The 19,797-nt window shown below is 38.0% G+C and overlaps 1 protein-coding gene across 1 annotated transcript; it reads left to right on the top strand.

Annotated features, from left to right (window-relative positions):
- The first annotated feature begins 339 nt into the window (after window positions 1-339).
- On the top strand, window positions 340-19,797 carry RBM44 (RNA binding motif protein 44). Its single transcript, XM_027115668.1, has 14 exons — window positions 340-409; window positions 3,245-4,830; window positions 5,116-5,174; window positions 6,614-6,790; window positions 7,425-7,608; window positions 7,704-7,726; window positions 7,858-7,942; window positions 10,747-10,861; window positions 11,442-11,570; window positions 12,259-12,338; window positions 12,442-12,515; window positions 14,448-14,739; window positions 19,393-19,538; window positions 19,674-19,797. Exons 1-14 carry the CDS (start codon window positions 340-342, stop codon window positions 19,795-19,797), a joined length of 3,144 nt encoding a protein of 1,047 aa, XP_026971469.1.

Below are 19,797 nucleotides of genomic sequence, written 5' to 3'. Positions count from 1 at the left end.
CCCACGCACCTGGAGCCCATGCTCCGCAACAAGAGAAGCCACTGCAATGAGAAGCCTGTGCACCACAACGAAGAGTAGCCCGCGCTCGCCCCAACTAGAGAAAGCCCGCGCACTGCAATGAAGACCCAACACAGCCAAAGATAAATAAATAAAATTAATTTAAAAAAAAGTTATTCAAATGTCTTACAAGTTTTGTTTATTAGGCCTTTGATATTAGAATCTTTGACTATAATTACTACTTTGTCAGATTCTTGTTGTTCTAATAGTTTTTAAAATATAATACTGAGTATAATAACAGTTCAATATTTATACTTCTTCTAGGATATACGTTCTTGAGTGATGCAGGCCACTGAAGTGGTTGAGACAGCTTCTGGTAAAGGCTACCACAGTAATGGAAACATCCAGAAAGGTGAGAAGCTAGTCCAGTTGGCTTTATTCTGTGTGGAAAGAGGTATTAAATGTAATTAGACTTGATAGTTCCCTCTCCAGTGTTGCTACATCTTAAGCCTTCCTACCAGTAAGGTAAGATTCAGCATGTTTTTATCTTGACAGATGACTCAGGTGATTTTTGGTAAATATGGGCAGCCTACATAGGATCTCTCAGGTAAATGGAAGATTTAGGAGAGAGAAGGTGAGCCAGAAGAGAGGGTTTCTGTCCAGGCAGGCTTTCAGGAACTACTGACAGGTACAGTTGCCTTCAGGGTAATAAGTAGAAAGTGGGCAGGTTGACCTCTGCTACTGAAGTTGTGTATGTTTTTTCTTCACATGGATCTAAAATTTCTCTTTCTGTCATAATGGTAGAAGAGAGAATGATCAACAAGGGCGTAAAAAGCAAGCTGACTGACCTTTATATGCTTGTGAATACATGTAGTTGCAACTATTAAGAGGACTTTAGAATGTGATAAAAATGCTATTTCAAGTCAGACGGGAAACTGGATTTTTCAGCAAATGGTATTAGGACAACTGACCATTCTTTTTGGAAAAAAATTAAGTTAGAGTCCTACCTCATGCTAGAGAGAAGCATTAATTCTACGTAGTGTGAAAGGGCTAAATGTTACACACATACACCCACACAAAGAATTGGAAAGTTGTAGAAGAATACATATAGAATCATGTGGTAGGGAAGGCCAGGGAGACAAACCCAGAAGCCAGAGAAGAAAATACTGATGCATTTAACTAAATAATCTTAAAGCCCGTGGCATGACAAAATATTATAAAAAGTTAAAAGATAGCCAATAGGGCTTCCCTGGTGGCGCAGTGGTTGAGAGTCCGCCTGCCGATGCAGGGGACGCGGGTTCGTGCCCCGGTCCTGGAGGAGCCACATGCCGCGGAGCGGCTGGGCCCGTGAGCCATGGCTACTGAGCCTGCACGTCCGGAGCCTGTGCTCCGCAACGGGAGAGGCCACAATAGTGAGAGGCCCACGTACCGCAAAAAAAAAAAAAATATATATAGCCAGTAAACTGGGGGAAAGTCACTTATATTATAAATGTGAAAAACAAACACCTAGTATCCAGAATATATCATGAACTCCTATACAAATCTCTAAGAAAAACACAATCAGCACATGAATTTATAATTGCATCTGACCCTACTGTCCTTAGCTCCAACCCCATATTTATAACAGCTTATTAGACATTCACATCTGGGTGTTTTATCTCTAACCTTAAACTCCACTTGCCTGGAACTGAATTCATTATCTTCTTCCTCCACCTCCCTCCCCAGCCCCTTGCTTTTCCTCTTCATCTTCTAAATCTCCTCTTCCGTGAAGTCCCTATCTCTTTAGCACCAGATATTCCCACTCATCTGTAATACCAAGCTGTAACCCTTAGCATTATCCTAGAAAGATATTTAAGCAGGTGGTAGCTAACTGATGAGTCATGAAGTCAGCTTAGCTGATTGTGATCAGCTTTTTTTTTAATAAAATGAAATAGACTAGAAAATAGCAGAATATTGGACATAATTGGAGTAATTACTGTTTTGTAAAATTTTTGTTTCACTTATACAGACACATATATGCTAGATCTTGATATAAAACGTGTTTCTGATTGTGTTCTTAAAGAAAAAAACTATGTATTTGAAAGCCACTAATCTCTCTCTCCCTTATCTACCATTTCTAATTGATCACCAAGTCTTGTCAGTTGTGGAACTTTTATACTAGTCTCTTCTTTTCCAGTCCCGTTTCTGTACTCTTGGTCTGTCTCCCTTCAGTCTCCCCCTTCAAGCCTTCATTCTTACTGTTGCCAGAGGTGTCTAAACTCAGTTGCATTCACATGACTACCCTTTTAAGAAGCTTTCAGTGGTCCTCCGTGTTAGGATAAGAACCAGACTCTTTAACACCTCATAAAAGGCCTCTTTCTGTTCATAGCTCCTTTCACTCCCTTAGAGCTATTTCACTCCAGGCAAGCTGGCTTATAATTTCCTGAAAATGCCATGTTTTTTCACCCAGCTAACTTTGTAGTGCTGTTTAATTTGCCTAAAATAACTATTTTGTTTCAAAACACTTTTTAAATGTACAGTTTTCTCTGACATCTACTTCTCCTTTCTTAAGCATTTACCTGCTAATCAGCAGCATGGTACAGCACCCACGTCTTCTTCGTTTTATTTCTGCAGTGCCTAAGGTTGATATTAGGACACTAGGAGGCACCCAAAGATTACAAAGGGAGTGACTGCCTTCTAAATAGTAAATGCTTTGCCACTGAAAGAGTTCAAGAAGAATCTTAGCTCCTATCTTAGTCAGCTGGGGCTACTATAGCACAATACCATGGAGGTGGCTTAAAGAACAGATATTTGGTTTTTTTCCACAGTTCTGGAAGCTGCAAGTCCAAACGGGGCTGCCAGCATGGTCAGGTCTTGTAAGGGCTCTCTTCCTGGCTTGTAGTTGGCCACCTTCTTGCAGTGTCCTCACATGGTGGAGAGAAACAGAGAGCAAGCTCTGTGGTATCTCTTCTCTCATAAGTGCACTGATCCCATTTTGAGGGTGCCACCACCCTCATGACCTCATCTAGCCTTAATTACCTCCCAGAGGCCCTGTCTCCACATGGGGAGTTAGGGCTTCAACACATATGAATTTTGAGGGGGACACAGTTCAGTCCATAGCAGCAACTATTTAGGGATATTTGTTATGGATAATGTAAAAAGTATATTCTTACATTGGAAAGAGCTTAGGCCAGATTACATCTAAGGTCTTGTGTTTAAATTCTGTAATGTTTCTGCTAACATTTTATCCTTTTTTTTTTTTAATCAGATGAGCCTTCTAATCGTCAAAAAGAAAATTTGTTATCTCCTGATGGTTGTAAAGAAGCCAAATTGACTTTTCTTGATTATGACTGGGATTCCTTGGCATTAGAAAAAAGAGCTAATGACAAAGAAGTCAGCAATATTGACAAAATAGAGTTATTGGAGCCATCTTTTACTGTGAGTCCAAATACTAAGATGGAGAGTACTCACTCTCAGTCAAGTGAGTTTGAAGGTAGTATTGACAACGCTTTCCTGAATGAAACCTACTCTATACATCATTCAGAGTCAAAACTGAAGAATGAAAGTCTTATTCATTTAAATTCAGAATTCGATTATGAAATGCAGAAAAGAAAGGAGGTGTCTTTTGATATTTTGAATCATCGAGGTAATAAGACTGTTGGCTTGGAAAGAATCTACAAGATTTCAGATGATGATTCTGGAGATGTGCAGAAGCACGATCTAGATGATGACTCGCAGCAGGAGTATCACAGCGCAGAAGAACACGAGTATATAGAGAACCATTTATCTTTGGACCAAGCAAAAACATTAAACATATCTAATCTGGAAGTTTGGGGACTAAGAAGTTCAGGTTATGGAGTTAATTGTGCTAGCAATCTAGAAGATAATCATGTTAAATTAGAAAGTAATTCTAGCACCTCTTTAGATTCAGCTGATGTTTATGGACAAGAAGGTTCACCTCATGTCTCCAAATTTCAGAATTCTGTTATGTTAAGAGAATATCATGAACCAAAACATGGAAAGTGTATGGAACAAGATACTAGTTTAATGTACCACACAGTATTTGATGCAATTGTACTAAAGGGTAGTCCTCTTGAACACCGGGAATCTCAATCTAAGAGTGGTTTCTTGAACCCTCAAAAAGCATTAAAAACTAAAATTTATACTGGCAAAGTGAAGGCTCAAGTAACTAAAAGTAAAGATTTTTGTGGAAATTCAGTTGTTGAGGAAAAAACGTTACAGCACCTTGAAAATCCAAGCACATTACCACAAGACAAAGTTTTGGAGACATTACTCCAGCCCTATAAAGATCGTCAAAGTTCCTGGACCTCTATTTTTGATGATTCAGTAATTTCTGCATGTTATAAAAGCCTAGAAAACACCCCTAACCCAGCCTTAGATTTTTCTGTTACTCTACCAAGGTCTGCAATCAGAGATAACCAGGCAATAGAAGAAGGTAACTCCCTAAGAGCTGCTAATGGCAATACCACAAATAAAGCTTGCTTTCACCATATGGAAGGACCATGTCCCAAATCAGTTACAGATGTAGCAAGTTGTACAGTCACAGTTAATCAAACAGTGGATGTTAGCACTGATTTTAGGGCTTGTTTCACAACAAGCAGGGCGACGAGCACAAGATCTTCTGTAGTATCTACATCAAGCAACACAGAGATAACAATGATAAATAAAAAATGGCCTGATGAGTGGCAAAGTGAGAAACGAAGTGTGGCATGTAACACAGATTGGGCATACAGTCAAGATAATGAAGATCCACAGATGGCTATGACAAAAGGATCTTTGGGGAAATCTGTCTCCGTTGACAGTTTAAAACCTAAGGGAAATTTCCTGAATAAGGTAAAACCAATATGATTAATAATAAAAATTTATTTGACTTTATAAAGAGGCACTGTAGGCTAATGTGAATATTTTGGTTCACTGAATTATATCAGGGGTTTCTGAGGCTTTTGTGAGAAAATGCTGGATGAAGGAAAAAGGTGAACAGATTGCTCCCAGCTCTTCTTCTCTGTTGGCAGCTGTTGCCACGAAGTCAGTTAGAAGTTGGATTTTACATCTTACCAGATACATCATGTATTATTGTTTGTCGTATATGTCTAATTTGATCTTAAATCATGTTTTCAGGATTCCCTGGAATTAAGGAAAACATTTGATTTCACAGACTTAAAGAAACATTCTGAAAGGTAAGTCAGACATATGATCAAAATAGTAATTTGCTTTTTGTGTAGGTACTTAACCATATAGAATAGCCAGGAGTGACTTGAAGAGATCGTCTGCTTCAGCTATTTGTCTTGAAAGAAATAAATACTAGAACAATGTAGAATATTAAAGCTTTCCACTTACTGAGATTTCAGTCTGAATAATTCCTTCAGAAAAACTCATGGCATCTTTTCTTTATTTATCCAACCCAAACCCACACTGATTTATTACTTTCGTTTTCTTTCATTTGATCCCCTGTAGTCCAAAACAAAATAGCACATTTGGAAAACATCATATATTTGAAGAAGTAAACAGATACATTTACTGGGGTATTTTAATTCGTTGTATAATTTACTTTGCATCCATGGAGAACCAGGTGGTGGGGGAGAGGAAAGGGAGAAGTCTCTGAGAAGTCAGATTGGTTTTCATGCTCTGAGATCATTTGCTTTTTCCTTCATTCATCCTTTATTCTTCTAATGAGTTTGATCTGGTATCTAGTCCTATAAAATTAAATAGAAAAGTTGGTTTCCAGAGGCAGATGTATCGAGAATAGTTAGAAGTGGCCGGTATTAGCAAGGGAAGAACTATTAACATTCAAAGAGGTAGTGATTTTGGAGCTTTTTGTTATAACAGCAAAATGTTTGCTTATAATAACATAAGCATTATTATTATTAAGAAAGATGTAAATTATATTTTCTGTTTAAAAGATAACATTTAAAAACAGTTTCCCTCCAGAATGTTTATAACTTTTAAAAATGCTGGCCAGTGCTTGATATAGGTTGAAAAATCTGTTGATTCTGGATAAATTAGTACTTTACTTTAGAATTCTTTTCTTGGTAAAATGAAGTATGAATTTGAGACTTATTTACTCTCTTGAATTCTAAAAAGAGTATATTTATTTTTTTAATAAATTTATTTATTTATTTATTTTTGGCTGCGTTGGGTCTTCGTTGCTGCCCACGGGCTTTCTCTAGTTGCGGTGAGCAGGGGCTACTCTTCATTGTGGTGCACGGGCTTCTCATTGTGGTCAGAACACGGGTTCTAGGCACGCGGGCTTCAGTAGTTGCAGCACGCGGGCTCAGTAGTTGTGGCTCGTGGGCTCTAGAGCACAGGCTCAGTAGCTGTGGTGCACGGGCTTAGTTGCTCCATGGCGTGCGGGATCTTCCCGGACCAGGGCTCGAACCCATGTGCCCTGCATTGGCAGGCGGATTCTTAACCACTGTTCCACCAGGGAAGTCCTAAAAAGAAGATATTTAGCATTGACTCTTGACATCCTTGTTTTCTGCAGCCTTTCCATCTTTAGTAGAAATTGATTTAAACTTGACAGAGAAATGTAAGAAATCTTAAATATGTTTCTGGAGGTATGTCATCAACACAGAAAAATATTTGGAATCTTACCTAATCCAATTTTTTTATTTCAAAGGGAACCTCAACTTTCTAAAGAGATGGAGAAGAATTTGCCATCAAAGTGCTGTCAGCAAATAATGCAGAGAGCCATCAAAGCAGAGTTGCACCTTTTAAATGTTCACTATCAAATGTGTCATCACCATTGCAGTGATATTTACAAACTTGTAATGGAAAATAGAGAAGGACTAAATAGGTGATTGTTAGGGTTTGTTTATTAATCTGCTTTTTTATTGAGGTACAGTTGATTTACAGTATTGTATGTTTCAGGTGTACATCATAGTGATTCACAATTTTTAAAGGTTATTCTCTATTTATAGTTATAGGTGATTGTTAATTTTAAATCTGTATCTTCCTAGAAATTTATCACTAACTTTAAGTTTATTCTAGAAAATTTCTTTAGTTTTCATTTTTAAAGGGCAGAAGAGGGGTGGATTATAACTGGGTTTGTTAACTGGCCTAGGGGTAATAGACTTTAAAAAGTAGTACATTGTAATTTCCTGGAGAGGCAACAGTGCACATTGGAATGATGAATCCAGTAAAAAGACAGATTCAGGTTTTCTTTATAAAGTCCAAGTTCGGATGAAGTCAGTTGGAGGGTTTTTTGTGACATTCGACCACATTCTGTCTGGCTTATATGTATACCAAGGATTGCTTATCTTGCCCCTGGAAAAACACATCTTCTATGATTCATTTTCTTTTACTAAACATTTAAAAGAAAACATTTTAGGGATCTAGTAGAGTTAGAATTAAGTGTATAATTTGACATTAGTTTTAAATGGGTGGCTTGGCCTAAGTAATTTAGTTTTGTGAATGTAACTTTTGAACAGGAATTTATCAAGTAATTCTACTAAGAAAGAATTAGGATCAGCTCTACTGACAGTTTTAGAAGACTTGAAAGTTAGATATGTGAATTTGAAAGAAAAGATAAACAAGGGTATACCACTGGAAGAGCTGCCTCCACTGTCGGTAGAATCAAAATTATTATCTACCTTCTCTGCTTTTGCTTCCAGGGTATGTATTTATGTTTTAGGAATAAAATTTTTACTTCATTTAGACAGAAAACATTTTACGCTAAAAGCTTTTTCTTCCCTTTTCTTTCTTTCCAGCTAATGAAAGAAGAATCACATATGTAAGTTATGTTTTCATCTAATTTAGAATTCATTAGATCTTAAACATTGCTAATTCAGTTAACTTTGTTTTCTATTTTGGTCCTTATTCAGAACATTGATAAATGCTTTAATGAAATGTTTATCTGTTTAGCTTTTCAGGAGCAGATTCTGAACTAGATAATCAAAGTACACGTGATGTTGATGGTTCTTCAAGCCTGAAAAAGACACTCTCTCAAGTGAGATTTTTTTAGAGTAGTTCATCAAGTGTAAATCTTTAATCTTATGGCTTGCACAAAGTAAACTATAATTTTTAGAAGCTCTCGCATCCTTCTTTTCACTCAGCTGGCTTATTTTGTGTACTGCCATTTGAGGGATATAACTGATTAGAAGGAGCGTAATGTCCTGATCAAACGGATGTCAGTAGTATATGTTGGGTAAGATGACCACATAATTTATCATCAAATCAGGAGACTTCTGGGCTTCCCTGGTGGCGCAGTGGTTGAGAGTCCGCCTGCCAATGCAGGGGATGTGGGTTCGTGCCCCAGTTTGGGAAGATCCCACATGCCGCGGAGCGGCTGGGCCCGTGAGCCATGGCCGCTGAGCCTGCGCGTCCGGAGCCTGTGCTCCGCGGCGGGAGAGGCCACAACAGTGAGAGGCCCGCATACCGCAAAAAAAAAAAAAAAAAAAAAAAAAAAATCAGGAGACTTCTGAGGATGAAAAAAGGTAGTGATGTTAACAGTTCAACATGACGATTGGTATAAACCTTGAGTGTCTCTGGCAAATCGTAATTTTTGGCCCCCATCGTGTTAATGCAATGTAGTAAAAACTAATATGGTTATGCCTTCATCGCATGAGATAGTATAAAATAATATCCTGGGGGCACAGTGGTTAAGAATCCGCCTGCCAATGCAGGGGACACGGGTTCTAGCCCTGGTCCAGGAAGATCCCACATGCCGGGGAGCAACTAAGCCCATGCGCCACAAGTATCAAGCCCACGCTCTAGAGCCCACGAGCCACAACTACTGAAGCTCGCACGCCTAGAGCCTGTGCTCCACAACAAGAGAAGCCACCGCAATGAGGAGCCTACACACTGCAACAAAGAGTAGCCCCCGCTCACCACAACTAGAGAAAGCCCACGCACAGCAACGAAGACCCAATGCAGCCAAAAATAAATAATTAATTAAAATAATAATATCCCATTTATTTTCTTCCCCCATTTATTTTAGACAGGGCAAAGTTTTCATTCCTCCTTTGCTGAAATGATGAAAATGATTTTTAAGTGCCTTTCGTAGATTTTCTTAATCTCTCTTGTTCCCCCAAGGAAGTGTTTGTCAGATAACAATCTGTGTAAGAGCACTCTGCAAACAGTGAAGTGATAGAGAAACATGAGTTATATTCCATTATCAATGGAGTAGGAAAAATGAAGGTTGTTTCTTTTTTTTTAATTTTTATCTATGGCTGCGTTGGGTTTTCATTGCTGTGCGCAGGCTTTCTCTGGTTGTGGCGAGCGGGGGCTACTCTTCGTTGCGGTGCGTGGGCTTCTCATTGCGGTGGCTTCTCTTGTTGCGGAGCACGGGCTCTAGGCACGGGCTTCAGTAGTTGTGGCTCATGGGCTCTAGAACGCAGGCTCGGTAGTTGTGGTGCACAGGCTTAGTTGCTTCGCGGCATGTGGGATCTTCCCGGACCAGGCTCGAACCCATGTCCCCTGCATTGGTAGGCGGATTCTTTTTTTTTTTTTTTTTTTGCGGTACACGGGCCTCTCACTGTTGTGGCCTCTCCCACTGCGGAGCACAGGCTCCGGACGCGCAGGCTCAGCGGTCATGGATCACGAGCCCAGCCGCTTCGTGGCATGTGGGATCTTCCTGGACCGGGGCACGAACCCGTGTCCCCTGCATCGGCAGGCGGACTCTTAACCACTGGGCCACCACCAGGGAGGTCCCCTCAAGTTTGTTTCTACTTTCTGACTTTAGTCTTAACCCTGAGGTTATATTATTATTTGGGTAGTCTTAAAGAATAAGATGCATCCCAAAGCCAAAAGTGAGATAAATACTTGATTGATTTATATTCCTTTCTATTAAGATAAATGATTAAAAGTAAATTATTTTAGCAAATTATTTATTCCATTGTTCTGCTCTTTAAAAAAACAAAATCTCAGTTATCCACAAAGAATTAACAGGTCTAAAACCAGATTTTTTTTATCTTCAAATTTCTTACATAGTTTGCTTAAACAACTTGTCCATTTAATGATATATAATGTTCTGGAGAGGTTTTGTTTTTTCACTATTTTATTTTTTTCATCATTGTAAAGGTAGCAATGATGTAACCTGCTTATTTGGGCAGAATAATAAATCTTTTTAAAAGTAAAAGATGCAGATATAACATTTTTATAATCTTAATTTTGGCTCTAAAACAATATCTACTTTGTTAGGATTACATTTTAATACCCACCTTACTAAATTAAGTTATGCATGAAAGCCAGCATTGTATAGTGTAGTGTTTCTAAATTTCAGCTACTTATGTACCATCTTCACAATTTTTCATAGCCAGGTGTTACCTGTAATGTTATTTGATTTGTACTTTTTAACTTATTCTCCTCTTTTAAAAAATTTATCTGTGAAGAGTAACTTATTATGTATGAGAAAGAAATATCACTCCCCATTAATGAAAGGTACATAAGCACACATTAAATATATAACTGTTGATGTTAATGTGAAAAATACTTACATGTGCAGCTCCAAAAATCATCTCAGGTACTTCTAGTGTGTGGATGCCACACTTTGCTAAATAATGGTGGTGTTAGCGCATACAGTCACTATACATAGACTAGTTTCAAATCATAATTCTCATTGTGTGACAGACATAAAGCAACAGGTTACTTCGATTCAGTTTGCTCACCCATAAACTGGGGCGATAATGACTTTGTCTCATAGTCTTTGTTGTTGTGAGGGTAAATAATGCCAGTGAAGCATACTTGTCACATAGAGTGCAATAACTGTTACTCCTTATATATTATAGTTGTTTTTATTATTTTAATTCTCAGATGTCTCTATTACCTGACAGTAGTCATCCTAAACAAGATACATCACCCAAAGAGGATGGTTTAAAAAATGGTGATGTAGATATAGACTTTAGTCAACTAAAACTTGATGATAAAGGTCAGTATAAAAATGTTTGTCTTGTGTCATTGCCAGAAAGCAGATAATAAGATTTAAAATACCCCTCGTGCCCATCTATTAAGTTAAAGTAAATATTTTTAATTGAATGGCATCATTCAGATTATGAATGTTAAGTATGTTCTTGTTACATCTACTTGATATCTTTAAGGTTACTTAATATATCTGATAATGCCAAATAATAATACAGACTTTTGTTCTTCTGGTTTTTGTTTTCCATTTTGAAAATTCTTTTTTCTGTCCAGTTTGTATCCCTGTAAATTGTATGGGTTTTTTGTTTTGTTTTTTAGTTTTGTCCTCAATGAGAAGAGAAAGATCCTTATTTAGTGAAATAAAGACTTGCGGCACGGCTTAACCCGTTTTTAAAGATGTTCATTGTTATTCTGTCTGTAAAGATAAATCTCTTCTTCAATAAAGGATAATTAAAAATCAGAAAAGTAAGGCTTTTAATAAGCTAGGAATCAGTGTTAATTAAAGTAAAACTGGGAAGCAGATCACTCAGATAACTTCTCACGGTTAAACATTGTACATAGTTCCTTGCTAAGTGTGTTCAATTTCTCAGACTCCACAAATTACCGAGAAATAAGTGAAGACTGGTTTGATGCTAAAGAGAACGTGACTGGAGCTGACTTCTCAGGAATACAAGAAAATCAAATAGTACAAGACAAAGAGGATCCGAAGTTTACACTAGGTTGGTTCTTAACAATTTACCAAGAAATCCTAACCTAGCTCATTTATAAAATAGTGCTTATCTTCTTCTGTATTATTTTGGGGGATTGCACTGTTTTAATATTTTATTCCTGTTTGTAAAATAATATTTTATTCCATATTTTTAAATATGAAAAATGAGAAAATCGGCCATTTGGATGTCATTTTTTTTTAAGAGTAAATCAGTTTAAAATGTTCATTTCTCTTTCAGAAAACTGTCTGCTAAAAGCTTAAATCCAAGATTTAGTTCGTAGATAGAGGCCCACCATTCTCTCTCCCTACTCTAGTCCAGCATCAGTATTCCTTCAGGCATTCTTTTCCTCTAAACCCTCATCAGGCACTTCGCAGGTATGGGGTACATAGTGAACAGAAAAAGCTTCTCAGTTTCCATCAGACAGCCAGGACTACCTATTTATTGATCCATCTTTGAGTCACAAGAGACTAAGTATCAATCAGTCCAACCTCTTTGTTTTTAACATATGATTAAAGCCCAGAAATCTTGACACTGTACTCCAAGCTCTTAATCTTCAGCCTAGTGCTGATACTTGCTAATAACTTTATAATAATCTTTTTGATAATAAAAAATGAAATACTTAACAATTTTCACATTTTCTCTTAAAAATATTGATAAAATAATGATTATCTTCTGTTGTATGTTTATCTTCAAGCAGAAATGAAGAATGTTGAACCCTTACGAAGAGATAAAGGTTACTTGATACATGTTGGTGGGCTCTGCCCTTCAGTGTCTGAGGTATGCCAGGATTTATTTTTTGAACTTCACTTTCAAATCTATTAATTGTTCATATTTTGATTGTTTTTCTACCTTTCACAAACTTTTATTTATCTTCTTTTAGGCTGATTTAAGGTCTCATTTCCAGAAATATGAAATTTCTGACATTTCAATTTATGATTCTTCTCCTAATTACAGGTATGTTTCCCAGATTCAGTGAATGTACATTTACTGGGTATGCCCTAGGTTGTAACAGAGGTCTGTTCTGTACTGAACATGAACCACAGTGGTGATTAAGCCAGGCGCCATTCCCGCGGGGGTTTCCCAGCCTAGTAGAGGGATACACATTGACAAATAGCTACAGTCATTAATTGGTGCTGTTCTCAATCAGATCTTTCTTTCATTATACTTTTTAACTTGTTACTAATGAGATATAGGAGAGTTATTGATTTTTCTGCAGTTATCTTGTTTCATACCATTTCATGGGGGCAGTCGAGTGCATTAGTTAAGAGAATGGGCTCTACAGCAAGTGTCTTGGGTTCATGTCTCAGCTTCGTCGGTAACGTGATGAATACATTTGGGCAAGTTACTTAACCTTTCTGTATCTGAGGCTCTTCATCTATAAAGTGAGGATAATAATAGTACCTACATAGCATTACTGTGGAACTATTATGAGATACATAAGTAAACCAGTAGAAATAAAGGCTGCCATATAGTAGGTACTCAGAAAATTATATTTAATTTTATTATTTTTTATTTTAATTACTTTTTAGTTGATCCTTTTTTATTTTTTCGGTAGATGGTTATATCATCTACATATAGTCATTTCCAGTATGTGTGTTGTTAACCTCCTGTTTTGTGACATCAGAACATTCAAAAGTATCAAATAAGAATGGTGATAGCTTAATGGAAATGCCTTTACTATTTTATCACAAAAAATGATAGCTCTTTATTTCAGATATGAAAACCTTTATAAATTAAAAAAGGATCCTATTTGTAGTTGGGTTGAAATTTATTAAAAATAAGTGTTTAATTTTGTCTTAAATGGATTCACTTAAGATCATATGCTTTTCTTGGACCTATTAATTAATATGTTGTTAATATATTTTGTTATATTAAAGTAGTGTTGTACTCCTAGGAGTATTACTTGATGTGAAAGATTCTTTTAGTGTCTTGTTGAATCCTTTGGAAAAAAAGAAACTTTATGGTTCTTTATTACTTTGAAGTATTCTACATTCTGTGTGGAAATTTAGGAAGTACAGTTAAATACAAAAGTGTAAGGAGGTTATAAAAATTGATCCATAGTCCCATCTTCTGGAGGCAGCTGCTCATCAGACTTGGCGTATATCCTTCCATTGACACTGTCTGGAGCTGGCACTTCCAGAAGGATGGCTCTTGCCCAGCTCTCTCAATTTTATGGCTAAAATTCTGGTTAGATTTTCCAACTCTGTTTGGACTGCATATTTTTTCACTACAAGGCCATAAGGACATTCTCTTCTGTGTTCTGCTAAATGTTTTTAAATTTTGCCTTTCACCTTTATGCCTTCTCTGTATCCGGAGGTTATGTTTGTGTATAGGGATTAAGTTTAATTTTTTGGTATGGATAACCAGTTGTCCCGAGAACACTAATCTGTGCAACTGTGTCATATATCAGCTTTGCAAATGTTACACTTTTTTTTTTTTTGCGGTACGCAGGCCTCTCACTGATGTGGCCTCTCCCGTTGCGGAGCACAGGCTCCGGACGCACAGGCCCAGCGGCCATGGCTCACGGGCCCAGCCGCTCCGCGGCACGTGGGATCTTCCCAGACCGGGCCACGAACCCGCGTCCCCTGCATTGGCAGGCGGACTCCCAACCATTGCGCCACCAGGGAAGCCCTACATTACATTTTAATATAAAATTAACAGGTGATAATTCAGAAGAAATACTAACTACCTTTTATTTCCCATCTTTAATTTTTTGTATTTAGTTATCTTAATATTCTTCTGATCCCAAGGTAAGTATAGTAACTTATTTTTAAGAGCAGTTATTCTTATAAAAGGTATATGCTAGCCAGTAGTTACACAATGAAGTTTGAGGCCATTTAAAGTCATTAACAAAGAACCTTTTGGTTTTCTGCTTTTATATTTTAGATATGCATCTCTTGCTTTAAAAAAAAACAATGATGCGAAGCTGGCTGTGAAGGAAATGAATGGTACAGAAATAAATGGGAAATCAGTAAATGTGCGGCTTGTCAAAACTCCTGGAGAATATACATCACCACTTTCGTCCAAAAATGGAAATAAAGTTAGTTTCAGTAATTTGGAGAAAAACATCAGCAAAGAAGTCAACTCAGCCTCCTCTGTTTCTAGATTGCCTAGAACTAGGCCGAGGCAGCAGCTGGGATCTGAGCAAGACAGTGAGTTTTTCGCTTTTGACCAAAAGGTTAGTTTTCTTGATCAAGCCCTTAAATGGTCTTCATATATACACTGTACTGCGATAAGTAGCTTTGAAGGACAGGTAACTCCAGGACAGCAGTCTTGAGGTGGGAATAAGGACATTAGTCTGAATTGTGCCTAACATTGGATCCGCCCTAGCCTGCTCTTGTACAACCCCAGTCGTCCCTGGAGGAAGCACAGATCTTTACAGGCCTAGCCGCAGAGACAGCGTTTCTCTGTAACTAGGCTCTCTGCCAATGCTTTTCAGTCTTTGTATCTCTTTATTCTTGGATAGTGTTACTCTGTAAGTAGCTACTTAACACTTTCATCATTCTTTTTTTCACAGCTAACCTCATCTCATAATTATTTAAACCATAAAATATAGTCATTTTATTATGCATGCTCTCATCTTTACCACGTTGAGGTTTTAAACGCCACATGGAAGGTGATAAAGTTGACTTATTCACTCTTGTCTCTCCACTGCGCAGCAAAATGCCTGGCATCCTATAGGCATTCCATAGATTTTTTAAAATTTACATATAGTAAAATTCGCTCTTTTTGCTGTCTGTGAGTTTAGACATATGCCACAGGCATGTAACCATCATCACAATCAAGGTATAGAACAGTTCCATCTTCCCAAAACATTCTCTTGTGCTCTGCTCTGTTTTCTGTTCTTATAATTTTACCTTTTCCAGAATCTCCTGTGAGTAGAATATTATATAGCCTTATTAGTCTGGCTTCTTTCACTTAGCTTTATGCATTTTCTTACTGAGTTCTGTGAGTTTTTTAATATTCTGAATATAAGTCATTTATCAGATACGTATGTACTTTGCAAATACGTTTTCCCAGCCTGTACTTTGTCTTTTCATTCTTTTAATAGTGTCATTCTCAGAGCAGGAGTTTTAATTTTTAACCAATTGCAGTTTGTCGCTGTTTTTTTTTTTAACTTGTGGGGGGTTTTTTGTTTGTTTTTTTGTGGGTTTTTTGGCTGTGTTGGGTCTTCGTTGCTGCACACGGGCTTTCTCTAGTTGTGGCGAGTGGGGGCTACTTTTTGTTGCAGTGCGTGGGCTTCTCGTTGCGGTGGCTTCTCGTTGTGGAGCACGGGCTCTAGGTGCGCGGGCTGCAGTAGTTGCAGCATGCTGGCTCAGTAGTTGCAGCATGAGGACCCTAGAGCGCATGGGCTTCAGTAGCTGCAGCACATGGGCTTGGTAATTGCAGTGCACAGGCTTCAGTAGTTGTGGCTCACAGGCTCAGTAGTCGTGGCTCGCGGGCTCTAGAGCACATGTTCAGTAGTTGTGGCACACGGGCTTAGTTGTTCTGCAGCATGTGGGATCTTCCTGGACCAGGGATCAAACCCATGTCCCCTGCATTGTCAGGCGGATTCTTAACCACCACACCACCAGGGAAGTCCCTTAACTTGTGTTTTTAATGTTGTATCTAAGAAATCTTTGCATAACCCATTGTCACAAAGCTTTTGAGTTAATTTTATAATGTGTGGGATATGAATTGAGGTGGTTTTGGTTTTTTGGTTGTGTTTTTGTGTTGTGTATGGAATTGTTCCAGCATCATTGTTGAAAAGCCTATCCTGTCTCCACTGAATTATCTTTGTGCCTTTGTCAAAAAAATTGACCATATTTGTGTGGATCTATTTCTAGACTCTCTGTTCTCTTCTATCTCTTAAACTTTCCACCAGTACTACACTATCTTGATCATAATAGCTTTATAGTAAGTCTTGAAATAGTAAGTCCAACTTCATTCTTTTTCAAAATTTATTTTGGCTCTTCTAGTCTCTTTGCCTTTCTGTATAAATGTCATAATTCTGCTTGTCACTATCTATTAGAAAAGTCCTTGGATTTTTACTGGAATTAGTTTGACTCTACAGATCAGAGAAAATTCCTTTTTAATAAATGGATGAAAGAATAAATATTTGTTGAATAACTGAATTTTGGTTTTTTCCATAACAATAAGATAAAGGGATCTCTTTTCCCTATGTCCTTTACCCTATCCTTTCCTAATTCCTGGAGTTATCCCATTATTTTTCTGTACCATTAGTGCCATTTCTGTACTCACAGACCTTTCTCCACTCACAGTTACGCACAACTCTTCTTAATCCGAACCACATTTTCACTTGACTTTTCATTCTTTTGAAGTTACCGTCCTTATTTGTTCTGTGTTTTCCCTGCCAAACTTCCCAACCAGGTAGTTTATACCCAATGTCTGGGTTTCTTTGATTGTTTCTCTTCTTCATCCTAATAATCTGACCCCAGTCTCTAAAATTTTATTTACAGTGCTCTTTCTATAGTCACTAATGACATTTTTATTGGTCTTTCGCCCTATCTACCTTCTTTTTGACCACTTAGCCTATTTGGTGCCGGTCATTCCTTTCTTTCAACTCTTTTCCTTTCATCTCTTTTCCTTTCATCTCAGTGACACTTCGTGTTTAGGATGGGTTTTTTGGTGCATAACCTCAGTCCACAATAGGAAGGAAGGAAACAGGCAGTCAGGCTACGGGCGCTTGAGCTGGAAATTTGGGAGCTATGGCTCCTCCCTGCCTCTCTCAGGTAGTGCCCCTGGTTTCTTGCCTCTGCATGCCTGTAAGCTCCATCCTCCTGTTTCTCTCTGCACACTGGCTTTCTCTGTCAGCTCGTGACTTCTCTCTTCCTCCATTAGGCTTTATTTTGCTTAACTCTAACTCTACAGTACTTTTCAGTTCAAGCTCCTGTCATCATTTGCTAACTCGTTTGCTCTGTTCCAATTCCACATTCTTTAGACAGGGAGTCTGATCCAGCGCATGATTTTGGTGTTCATGAGTTCAGGTAACACCACTCTTGGTCTTGTTAGCTGAGGAAGCAGGTCATGGAGTTGGTAGAGGGAAGGTTATGTGTCATAAATAAATAGGGCACCGTGGGCTAGGGTAGGAGTATGTTGTCTTAGAGTGTGTGGACAGGGCAGCTCTTACTGCTGTCTTTGTTAAACTATACTCTTACTTTTCTAGCAGTTTATTGTCACCTTTCTTCTCAGATTCTCAACATTTTTTCATTATGTTCATTCATTTAGAAAATATTTATTGTCTATAATAAGAGGTAGTGATGATTAAGAACAACAGATTCATAACCTGGCTTTGCTACCTACTCATGGGCTCGGCGAGTTACTGCCCTCTGTGTCTGAGCTTCCTTATTTTAAAATGGGGATAGGCACTTCCCTGCTGGCACAGTGGTTAAGAACCTGCCTGCCAATGCAGGGGACACAGGTTCGAGCCTTGATCCAGGAGGATCCCTCATGCCATGGAGCAACTAAGCCCGTGCGCCACAACTACTGAGCCCGAGTGCCACAACTACTGAAGCCTGCGCTCCTAGAGCCCGTGCTCTGCAACAAGGGAAGCTACCACAATGAGAAGCCTATGCTCCGCAACGAAGAGTAGCCCCCGCTCACCGCAACTAGAGAAAGCCCACATGCAGCAACGAAGACCCAATGCAGCCATAAATAAATAAAATAAATAGTCATTTAAAAAGAATAAAAAATAAAATGGGGGTAAGTGTTCCTGCCTCACAAATGTTGTGAGCTTTAAATGAGTTTAATTCAGAAAATTCTTTGGAACAGTGCCTGTCATGGAGAATGTACTCCATAAATAGTAGCTACTGTTATTTACTAGCAGTTTGGCTCTTTCTTGGGAAACCCATCCTCTCTGTGGTTCCAACTACTATTTAAACTTATTGTATCCCAAAATTATTTATTCAATAAACAGTATACCAACTGTGTACACTATTGTAGGCACTGGGAAAGAGGCAGTGAACAAAACAGACAAAAATCTGTGCTGTTACAGAGCTTAAATCTAATGAAGGAGATAAGGCAATAAGCAAATAAGTAAAATATGTACTATTCTGATGTGACAGATCTAATATTTTGTATATCTTACCCTGACGTTTCATCTAGGTTTGAACGTATCCACTCCTCCTTTGTTGAACTTGTATGGGATGTACAGTGGTTTCATATAATTTATATCCTACTTGCATGGCTAATAGTAATTAATTGATCATTTTAATTTTGTCTCTTCAGTTGAATTATAAGATACATAAGTGATGGAGGTTCTTTTTTATAGCACTAGTTTCCCCACCCCACCCCCCACTCCAGCATGTTCTGGGCATATAGTTTGTGTACATTGAACATTTAGTAAATAAGATATAGAATATACGATATAAATATGTACATATAATTACTATGTAGACCAGCCTTTCTCTGTCAGGTTGGGTAAGAGAATTCAGCCTTCATGTCCTAAGCCTAAGATATCCATTGTATATAGCAAATGACTCTCTCTCCTACGCACCTAGAATGGAATAGTTATGTCCTATCTTAGGGAAAATTGAGAAAATAGTTAACATCATTTTTTGTGTTCTGTGGATCAGATGAGAATCCTGTTTGAGAAAAGCTAATTTCGACATAGCCCATATATTATACTTCATCATGTATTTGGCATTTTTTAAATAAATGGCCCTGAATACATCTCAAGTAAAATTACTTGGTAGAAAAACTAATCCCAAATCAACGTAAATATCTTAGGAATTTTGATTTTACTATTTGTAATTTTTAAATTTAGAATAAACTGGATTATTTCTGTGTAATCGTTACTGACTTAAATAAAACTTTAAAAATGTTTATTTAGGGTGTCAAGAAGAATTGTAAACAGATTGGATCCACTAAATTACTACCTGATGCACCTATTCAATTTGTACCTCCAAATACATCGAACCTGCGTAGCTTTACCAAGATCGTGGAGAGACTGGCTGAACTACATCCGAAAGTTGGCAGGTAGTGACTACAATTGCACTTTAAGTGGTTTTATAAGTTGTGAGTAAACTACCGCTCCTTTCAGTACCGTAGCCATATCTAGAATGTGCTGCTTTGGAGAGGGCAGATGCTCATGCGTGTCTTCCTTTGGCACAGAGATCACATTATAAACGCTCTTCAGGAGGTTAGAATGCATCATAAAGGCTCTCTCAGTGGCCTGTCTGTTAATGCTATTGTGAGAATGACTTCCTCTGTTTTGGAAAACTCTGCTTCCCGTTAG

The sequence above is a fragment of the Aethalodelphis obliquidens genome, unplaced genomic scaffold (genome assembly GCF_003676395.1).
Source record: "Aethalodelphis obliquidens isolate GAN/ISIS:26980383/991018 unplaced genomic scaffold, ASM367639v1 scaffold2, whole genome shotgun sequence".
Taxonomy (NCBI): domain Eukaryota; kingdom Metazoa; phylum Chordata; class Mammalia; order Artiodactyla; family Delphinidae; genus Aethalodelphis; species Aethalodelphis obliquidens.
Note: the sequence above shows the minus strand (reverse complement) of the source record. Positions and strands in the feature narration are given on the sequence as shown.